The sequence below is a fragment of the Phalacrocorax carbo genome, chromosome 27, assembly GCF_963921805.1.
Source record: "Phalacrocorax carbo chromosome 27, bPhaCar2.1, whole genome shotgun sequence".
Taxonomy (NCBI): domain Eukaryota; kingdom Metazoa; phylum Chordata; class Aves; order Suliformes; family Phalacrocoracidae; genus Phalacrocorax; species Phalacrocorax carbo.
This window is the reverse complement of record NC_087539.1, coordinates 2190587-2200197: the sequence shown is the minus strand read 5'-3', so window position 1 is coordinate 2200197 and position 9611 is coordinate 2190587. Positions and strand designations below refer to the sequence as shown.

The 9611-nt window shown below is 55.3% G+C and overlaps 1 protein-coding gene across 4 annotated transcripts in view; it reads right to left on the bottom strand.

Annotated features, from left to right (window-relative positions):
* The window catches only part of LOC104050286 (cyclic AMP-dependent transcription factor ATF-7), a 70186-nt gene continuing 60575 nt past the window's right edge, over positions 1-9611 (bottom strand). For all 4 annotated transcript variants that reach the window (XM_064474403.1, XM_064474406.1, XM_064474404.1 and 1 more), the window contains 2 exons: positions 8418-8526; positions 1-5733 (listed from right to left, as the gene is read on the bottom strand). In XM_064474403.1, the coding sequence (XP_064330473.1) occupies positions 5516-5733; positions 8418-8526 (327 nt within the window). In that variant the 3' untranslated portion in view covers positions 1-5515. The remainder of the gene's footprint in view (positions 5734-8417; positions 8527-9611) is intronic.

Sequence of the window (9611 nt, the reverse complement as noted above, 5' to 3'; positions counted from 1 at the left end):
TCCTGGGTAATATTTTAATGTTATATTTGCAGCATAAATAAAAGGCACATTACATGTTTGGTACGACGCGGCCGAGGGCGGGGGCGGGGGGTGGCTGGGACGTGTGTGTGTGTCCCCGCGTCCCCCCACCGTGTCCCCGGGCCCCCGCGGGTGGGGGGTGTGTGTGTGGGAGGGGGCTGTGAGGACCCGCTCACAGAAGCCCGTGCGGAGGGCGGGGGGGGGGGGGGGGGGGGGGGGGGTCGTCCCTCGGGGCCCCGGGGGGGCCGCGGCAAGGGGTACAGCTAGAAAAAAAACCAAAAGAAAACAAAAAAAAACCAAAAAAAAACCAAAACACCATTTCGTTGCGTAAGGAGCTGCGCATCCGTTCAGGAAGTTGATATATGTCTATATAGGTCTGTATATACTCATAGATATGTAATTTTTTTATAGATACTACACCCTCGTGGTTACGCTTTTCGGGGGATTTCCTTTTTCTTGGCTTCTTCCGTTATTGATCGTCAAAGCTCGTCGTAAAAAGCAGCTGGGGTGGGGTGGGGGTGGGGGAAACGGGGTCCTGCAGCCCCGGGGACCGTCGGGGTCCCTCTGTCACCTCCTGGGCTTGTTTCAGGGCCGAAAGAGCATCACCGCTGCCGGAGCCCGCGTGCGCACGAAACCGGGGGGGCGGGAGGAAACCAAACAGAAACGGGTCCGCCAGACCAAAAAACGACACATTTCCTGGCTGAGCATCGAAATCCAGAACCGAGGAGCCAGTTTGGGGGGGAAAAAGGCAGCACTGAACCCCGACAATCCCTTATCTCCGCCGGAGGGTGAGCTCCCCTCCATCACGAGCCCTCCCGGGTTCGGCTGCGCCGGGATGTGGTTTTCAGCCATTTGTTTCCATTTGATGTTAAAGCGAAGGCGAAGCGATAAAATCCCCAGACTCCCAACAGCCGCCGCCGCCGTTCGGGCTCTCCCCGACTCGATCGCGACCCTTAAACCCTGCCAGGCTTTTCCACGTTCCTGCGAGGAGCCCCACTATCGCTCTTCCCCCCTCTCCCACCATCAGTTAGGCCACGGCGGCGGGAAGGAGGTCGCCGGCGACACGGCTACCGCAGAGACGGGGTCTGGGGGACGGCGCGGGAGGAGCCACAGGGCTGACACCGGCACCGAGCGGGGTGTCGGTTAAGGCACCGCGGCAGGAGGGCTGGCAGAGGGAGGTGCAGGCGCCCGGCGAGCGGAGCCGGCTGCCATCCCCCGGCAGCCTCTGAAAAACAGGAGAAATCATCCTAGAGCAGAAATCGGGGTGGGTGTTTTTGGCCTCACCCGAAGATGCCCACAAAGTCTTCAAGCAAGAGTTGAACCAGCATGGGAAGGAGAAGAAAAAAGCCACTGCTTTCACCCTCCCGGCTCCTGGGGGGAGCCCTGCATCACCGACCTGCCCCAAAGTCCATCTTCCCAACCAAAAAACAACGACCAAAACCAAAGCGCGTCCTCTACAGCCACTGCTGCACCGGCCTGGAGAAGCAACTGCCTCCAGGAGAGGCTCTGAGGGAGGAGGAGATGACGTGGGGCAGACACCCAGTGGCCACTCGGCTCTTCAGAGCTGTTAGAAGCGCTCAGAAGGGATTTCCAGGCCTCGGCGCCCATTGGCTCCCCGGGAGCAGCACGGGCAGCTTGGCTCTGGGAGAGGAGACCACACCGACCCCGGCTTTTTATTACCCGGGAGCCCGACGTGTCCACGCCCGGCCGCTCCATCGGCACGGAGCTGCTAGAAATAGCGCTGGTGAAAAACGTGCTCTCCAGGCACCCTCCTCTCCGGAGAGCCTGGGGAGAGTCACCTCTTACAAACCAAACCTGTCCCTCCCGCTGGGAAAGCGGCAGCCACCCCGGCGCCGAGACGCTCAGCTCCTTCTGAGGTTTAAGACCGACTCGGCATCGTCTCTGCCGGGGAGGACGAGCCTCACCCATCTGCCCCAAAGCGGCATTTATGGCTTGGGACGTCCATCCATCGCACCGGGATGGCGTCGGAGAATTCCCCCCATTGCCCCAGGAAGACGTGGCCGCTGAGGGTCATGCTGGGAGTTTTGGCTACCTTCCCCATCGTGGACTCAGCCTGCCCGGGCTGGGAGGATTCCTGCTTCCCTCCCCGCAAGCAGGGATGCTGTGGGCAAGAGAAACTGGGACCTGAGCCCTGCTCCGGGACCTGCTTTTGCAGCAGCGGTGCAGGTGTTGAACACTGCTGGGGGGGTAAAACGCACCCGAAGGGGACCCGGGAAAGCTGCAACCCTGTTGATTAAAAACAAAACAACGCTAAGGTATGGTCAAACACTTGTTCCCTGATTATCGCTGCCCACGTTTGGAGCTTTCCGACCGCGTTTTCATGGGTTTGCACATTTTTCAAGACACTAAGCGCGCGCAGGAGGAGGGGCGCTGACATGGGGAGATGCTGGAGTGCAAGCGCCGACGGCGTCCCGAGCACCGAGGCACGGCGGGATGGGGAGAACCCCCCCGACTCGTCACCGGCGAGGTCTGAGCTACCTGATGGTGCTACGAGGTTTCAAGGGTGGGAGCGGTCAGGGCAGGGAAAGCCCTGTCGTGGGACGCAGGTGAGTCGCGGGCAGGCTGGGCCATCTCGGCTCTCCCACCATGCAAAATTGGGTCACTTTTAGTCACTGAAGTTAAAAATAAGAGCTCGGGGAAGCTGCTGCGTTCGATGCGAGCACCGCCGCGTGCCTCACTGCCCTGGATTTGTAGCCTCGCCACTGTCGCCCTTCGGTCCCTCCTTCCAACCCCACCAGCAACGCCACCGGCTGCTCCTCGCCTCTGCCTCACCCACCAGACCCTGACGCCACCAAGTAAACGAGGAACGAGCAGCGGGATCAGCCCAGAGCTCAATTCCTCCTTCCCTCTCCTTTCCACAAACACTTTTCCTCGACAGACAGGGTGTTTCTGCAGGAGCCGAACGCTCGGTGAGCCTAGGAGGAGCTGGTGAGCCGCCGTCGGCGCTGCTGGACACGCAACCGCTCGCTCCTCGTACGCTGTCCTGGCTCCGAGCACCACGCGCCAAGGGACAGGGACCCAACAAAGCAAATGTTTACAACACATCTTTGTCGTTCTTGCTCTTCCCCGACGAAGAAAGAAAGAGAGAGACTTGTTTCAAAGCCCCCTGAAGCAAACCCAGCAGATCTGAAGACCAGAACAAATCCCTTTGCTGCAAGACGGGTCATTTTTACACCTTTTTGGGCCATGTGAAGGAGCGCGGGGTTTTCTGCCGTTCCCTCTCCACAACCTGCATCCAGCAGTGGCTCCAAGATAGGAAGCAGAGCTGGGCTGGTTCTTGTACCTCCTGCAAACCCTCTGCCTGAGATCCTGGCCCCCCAAAAAAGGTCCTGATCCCCTGCTGTGCCTCACCTGGATGAACCCCTTTTTGTCCAGGTCAGACGGCTTTAAGATGTGCCAAACCCCCACCATGTCCTCTCCTCCCAGCTCGCTCTCGCGACTGAAACACATACCGTGTCTGGAGAGTAAAAACCAACACATCTTTCCACACACAGACCCTGCAGAAAGGGCTTTACAGCAACAAAAGGTGGGTCTGGGGGGGCTACGCAGGATCCGAACCAGAAGCACAAACTGCCGGGGCCAGAACTGACCCTGGTTACGCACAAGATGATGCTCGAGATGAGCAAGAGAAACCGGGAGAGCACGAGAGCTGCACCGCGCCGAGACAAACCCAACCCAGCAAACGCCGCGGCCGACACTGCCAAGAAGTCGAGGAAAACCTGAAAGGGAGGGGAAGGGGGGAGAAGACAGATCCCGTCGATAGGAAAACCAAACCGCTGAACTTCCCTGTCCGTAACGGGACACGGTTCCTTGCTCAGACTTTGCTTTGGGTTTTGCTGTCCCTGGAAACCTTCCAAGTCTGGATAAGCCAAACAAAATCACTTTGACAAACAAACTTGGCTCAAAAGTGGCGAGTGCAACCTGAGGTGGGCGAGAGCTCAGGTGAGGAGGGAACTCCCGAGACGGAGAGGAAGACCAAGGGCTGACGCAGCGCCACGGGCTTCGACAAGGTTCCTTGCAAGAGCCCGCAGGCACACAGCACGCACCCCTTCCCGTTTCCAAACTAGCAACTCCAGCCGCCTGCCCTGGGGCCAGCGGCGGCCTCGGGAAGCACGCACAGACACACAGGCGTGCTACGCCTGCCCAGCAAGAAAGCGGACCCGATTCCAAGCGTCCTTCAACATTTAGGCTGGGCTTTTAACCTGCCCTAAGAAACTGGAAGCTCTGTGAATCCTTTGTTTGCTCTGGCTGGAAGCAACGGATGCTCCATCACCGAGAGTGGAAGATAATCATGAAGAAGAGGTAAAAGACTGGGCAAAGAGAAACCCCGCTTTGTGCTCCCTCCCCTTGGAACAGGCAATTAATTCGTGATTTAAGGCCACCGTTATTAAGGTCATCGAGGTTATGTGTAAAGGAGATGATCCTTGGAAATGGAGGGATTTGTTTGCTAAGGTGTACAGTGGATTTGGGAGCAGATGATGAATTCTGGGGCTCACATTATTGCTGGGCTGGGCTCATCCTTTCGTGTACCTCCCAGAGCGCCTTCGCACCGGTCCCAGCCGACGCACATCAGCACCAATTTACCCTAAGGAAGACTGAGAGCGGCCCCTCCGCTGCTAGACCGGCCGGTGCCTTTTCTCCAGCACCCACAGCGTCCCGTCACGAGAGCAGCGCGTGAACGTCTGCAGCTCTCGGCGTGGCACAAGCGACCAGGAACACGCGCGTGTCCCCCCCCCCGGGCCCTGCGTCTCCCTCTCCCAGTCGTTGGGCACGAACCAATTTACAGCGATTACACTCCCAGCGTGTCCAAAATCTGTCGCTGGCGTCTCGGGAGTTAGCGCGTGACGAGACTAACCTCGATCCCTTTAACCTCAGAGCTCAAGGAGGCTTCTTGTGCGAAGGTGCAATGTTTCAGGTAGCTAGAGCGGGGGGGGGAGCAGATGCCTGGAAGCAGCATGCTGTTAAAAATAAAATACATTGACAGCACGACTAAATGTCACAGCCTCCCAAGAGCTACGTTCTCCTTTGCCGAGAGTGGAGGAGGAGGGGGTGGGGGGGCCCTGGAAGAGTGAAAGCGCCAAGGGGATCCGCCGAGCATGGAGGTTTAGTGTTAATGTAACCGATACCTGAAAGCGAACCTTTCAAGGTGCTTCTCAAAGTGAGGCTCTGTCTGTTCGGATGACTCTGCGAGTTGACGGATCGTCAACCGAAGGATCGAGAAAAGCGCTCGATCCGCGGCCGTCCTGCGGGGACGGGCGACGGCAGGGCAGAGGTTGGGGGCCAGGATCTGTACAGGCTATGCGGTGTAAGAAGCGCCATAGCTGCCCTTAACTCACTTGAAAAAAACGGGGGGGAGGGGAAATAAAGAAAAAAATAAAATCCTTATCGGCCCCCACTCATCAGGGACTTGGTTAGGGTCAGTCTCTCCGGCTGCGAGTTCGCGGTGAGCTCCGTGTCACACGCACAGGCTGCGACATCATCTGCCAGCAGACTGCGACTGTGGAGCCATGATGACGTGTGACGGTATCGGCATGCTCAGTTCTGTCCTTTGGCTCGCCATCTGAGTGAGCACCGACGTGGCAACCGCTTCTGCCGCCGAGCGGACGCTGAGCCCGTTGGGGGAGGCCGTCACGGAGCTGTGCTGGATGACGGGAGCAGGGGAGCCGGTGGGCTCAGAGCTCTCCTTTGGGCTTTCTGCTCGATCAGAGAAGGGGGTGGGGGGAAAAAATGAAGAAAACAAGGTTAGAGGGAGGCTGTGCGTGTTGCTGCCGGCGTTAGCAGCGAGGCGGTGGGATGGGAGGCTGCTTCTGCCTCGGAGGGTGTGCGGAAATTAGCCAGGTATTTACTTAACGCTCACCTTTCCAGCCAAAGCAGCCTGGAGCGGAGAGGCTGATCCCTACAGGAACCCCAGCTCCCCCCACCAAGCTGACCCCCAGCCTCAAGCAGCTGTTTGGCAAAAGCAAGTGAGGACTGGAAATAAAACTGATTAGAGTCGGGACGTAACGACCCACCGGGCCCGGCTGGCCCCGTCCCTCGGAGAAACACCACCGAATCTCACTGAATTCGCGCCAGGAAGGCATAAAGCGCAGGCTTCGCACCGGGGACGGCAGACCCAGCGTAACCTTTAGTGTAATAAATCTGTTTCCTCATTATAACAAATGAACTTTCCTACATGTTGTTTCCTGGCGTGGTACTTGGTTCAAGGCCATTTAGCCCAGAGACTGAGCAGTTCCTTCAGAGTCCTTACCATCTGTTGGGTGAGCACACAGGAAAGCGTGGAATAGAAAACCTTCTGCAAAGGCAGGGTTTTGGGCCATTTTTTATATAAATTACCTGGTTTGCTCTTTATTGTTCTCTAGAACATTAAAATCAATTAGAGCCCATTACAAACTGTTTGCTTGCTCGATTTCTTTCGGTAACTTGAAGCAATATGATTGAAGGGATGGGAGGCAAACAAAGGCAGAGACCTTCTTCCGTGCTCTTTTCCGAGCGACGCAGACTGGTTTCCAAAACTTTGGATTCTCTCCCACAAACAGCCCACTGCGCCCAGGCAGAGCTTCTAGCGCAGAGGATAATTTGTGACCTATCAAATGCCAAGGCGAGAGCAATCAGACCTCTCTCTTTGGGGGTATACACTCATTATCTACAGATGTCAGGAGGAAATTCCCTCCTGTGCACTTGGCTAGATGAATTACGGGTGAGATGCGGTCACCTTCCTTTAAAAGAGCAAAATAATGGCATGAGCTGGGATACTTCTTCCACATCAAGAGGGTAAACCCCATGACACCAGGGAGGGGGGGGGGGGAAGAAAAAATCAGAGAAGAGGTTTACAACCTTACCAGGGACCGGCAAATATACTTTAGGGCTCAGTTTTCTGAATATCGTACCCCTTTCCCCACGCGGGTTTTACCTTCCCTTGTGAAAGCTTGGCTTGGCCTTCGCCAGCGTATTGAAAGACGCGGCTAGCGCAGCAGATTTGAACACTGACTTGGCGGCGAGAGAGAAGGTCGAGGGGAGCAATGTAATAGCTTGGCATCCCAAAAAGGAGATTTACAAGGTATTACAAATAAAACAACCCGACTGTACATGAGGCAGCTGTAATTCCGTCGAGGGAATCTGGCATTTTTGTTTAAGGACCTGCTTAGTCACAAATCTCAATAATAAAAAGGCAGGCTGGGGGGGGGGCACGGGGAGGGAGGTGTGAATTTCATTTTTATTATTCAGATGTGTGATGAATTCCTATTATTGGAGTAGACAGACTGTGAGGAATAATAATAGGAACTGTAAACTTTGGAAGTTAACAGGAAAAATCATGTCGCCTCTCTGCGTTATACACAGAGCGAACACCTGTCTGCAAGGGCTGGGGGACAGCGAGGATTTTCACGACCACATTATTCAAGCTCCAAGTCATTGTAATGAGTGAAAATAAACTGCCCGTGCCAGGCCCTGTACGGCACGTATCTGTGCCTCAGCGCGCAGGCGAAGAGCGTTTCAGAGGCCTGGGAGGTGGGAAGCGGGAGGCAATCGGGAAGGACGGTGCCTGCTTTCCTGGCTTTTGTTTTCTCCCCTCTCCTTTTCCAATCTCCATCCATCCCTGCCTCTCGTCCCGTTAATCTAGGCAACGCTAGGGGACTCCAGCATCCTCCCAAAGTCTTTGCACAAATACCACAGCGTGGAATTGTTATTGCAGAGATGACATAAGAATCCAGACATAATGTTTAGCTCCCGGGTTGATTATAATGAAATAGGCAGCATTAAAAAAAAAAAAAAAGGAAAGAAACTAAAGAAGATTAAAAAAAGAGGCCTTCATGGTCCCAAACCCGAGCCAATTTGATGTGAATTGCAGAGAATGAGATATAGAGCCCCATGATGTCATTTATAGAGTCTGGCCTTTTCTGACTCTGGCTTCGCTTTCAGAGCAGCAATAGTTTTTAACTTCAAAGAGAATATCAAGTGCTTGGCACACGGCCTGGGAGCGGGTGGAGAGGCGCTGGCCCGCACTCCAGGGAGGAGCAGAGCTATGGAGCTCAAATATTCCCCGCTACAGAGACGCGGAGGGAGATGCATCACCTCCTTCCCGCGGCGCTTTCGCACCGCGGTTGGCCTCACTGCCCGCTTGCAAGATCTTAGAAAGCAGGTTAAAGTGCCGATTTGCAGTGCAAATTTGTGGGTCCAGCCGGAGTGATCCTCCTCCCTGCGGAGGCCGTATCAGCAGAAGACACGGGACCAAGGCCTGGCCTGGCCTGCTGGGTGCAGTTGCTGGAGGGGGAGGGAGGAGAGTCTAAGATAAAGACTCCTTTTCTTTTATATCTTACGCAGGTTTCATCTGCTTAGACCTACTTAAAGGGTAGTAAGGACCAGCAAAAGTCATCACTCACCGAGATAGCCCTGTGTTTTCTTCTGTAGTGCAGTGACGGGGCAGTCCTTGTGAGCCAGCAGGAGCTGTTTAAGCTGAGCAACTTCGTTCCTCAGTAGCGTAACTTCATTCTGAGATGAAAAAAACAAACGCGCACGTATGCATCACTCACGCTCTCGACAGCAGCCTCTAGCAACGGCAGGACGTTAACTTATGTGCCCTGCAAACTTACAATTCGTTGTCTAGTTTGAGATGCCTCTGGCCCAAGAACACCAAACAACGTCTCTGGGGTTGGGGAATTTCGTGTGCAAGACACGGACTGCAGCATTTCCCTCCAGCAGCCCCCACCGCTGGCTGGAAAGCCCCTCGCTATGGTTAGTCACCTAATTCTGGACCTAGATTTGTCTGAGCCCTCCTGCTAATGCCAACTGCTTGAGTCAGACACTCCGGCGTGCTGTTGCCTCCCAAGGAGAAGCAAACGGAGTGAGAAGCTGAGTGTACAAGCAGCTCAGCCCACGCCAGGCTGTGGGGAATGTCAGCTCCTCCAAGCTCTCCGTACCTCTGTCAGCTGCTGTAAACCAGGTCTGCTGCCCTGAAAACTTTGTGCAGTATATTATTCCTTTATTGAAATGTTTGGAGAAAACAGCTGAAACGCAGTCAATTGTGTTTAAAATTGCCTGAGGAAACAGTTTCTGTAATTATCTCAGGAAGAGAATAAAAATACCATGACCGGTGCTATTGAAAAAATCCCACCACAGGAGTCACCACCCAGCAGCGAAAGAAAAAAAGCCCAGAATGGACCCGAGTTCTGTCTCTGCAGACCCTCCGGCCGATGCCAAAAGCATTAACAAGTGGGTTAACGGCAATGGAAGAGAAGTCTGTATTTTCAGATGTGCTGTGCTTCTGCTAGGCATGCTGTGGGTGCTGCCAGCGAGCCAGGGAAACCCAGTCCTTCAGAAAAATCAGTACGGCTGCGGGCCGCGGCTGCAGAGCCGCCGTGCTCACCCCTACGCCAGGTCCACTATGCAGGGAAGGGAACTGGGACTGCTTCTGCTGACCCCGTGCCAGCAGAGAGCTCTGCCTCGCGCAGGGGAGGTTTCCACTCTGCAAACAGCTGCTTCCTGGGGCCTCTGCGCTCTGCTCCTGAGGCTGGCATTGCTCCTTGAGCTACTGCCTTGAGCAGAGGCAGAACCCTTTCGAGGGGGACAGGGAGAGA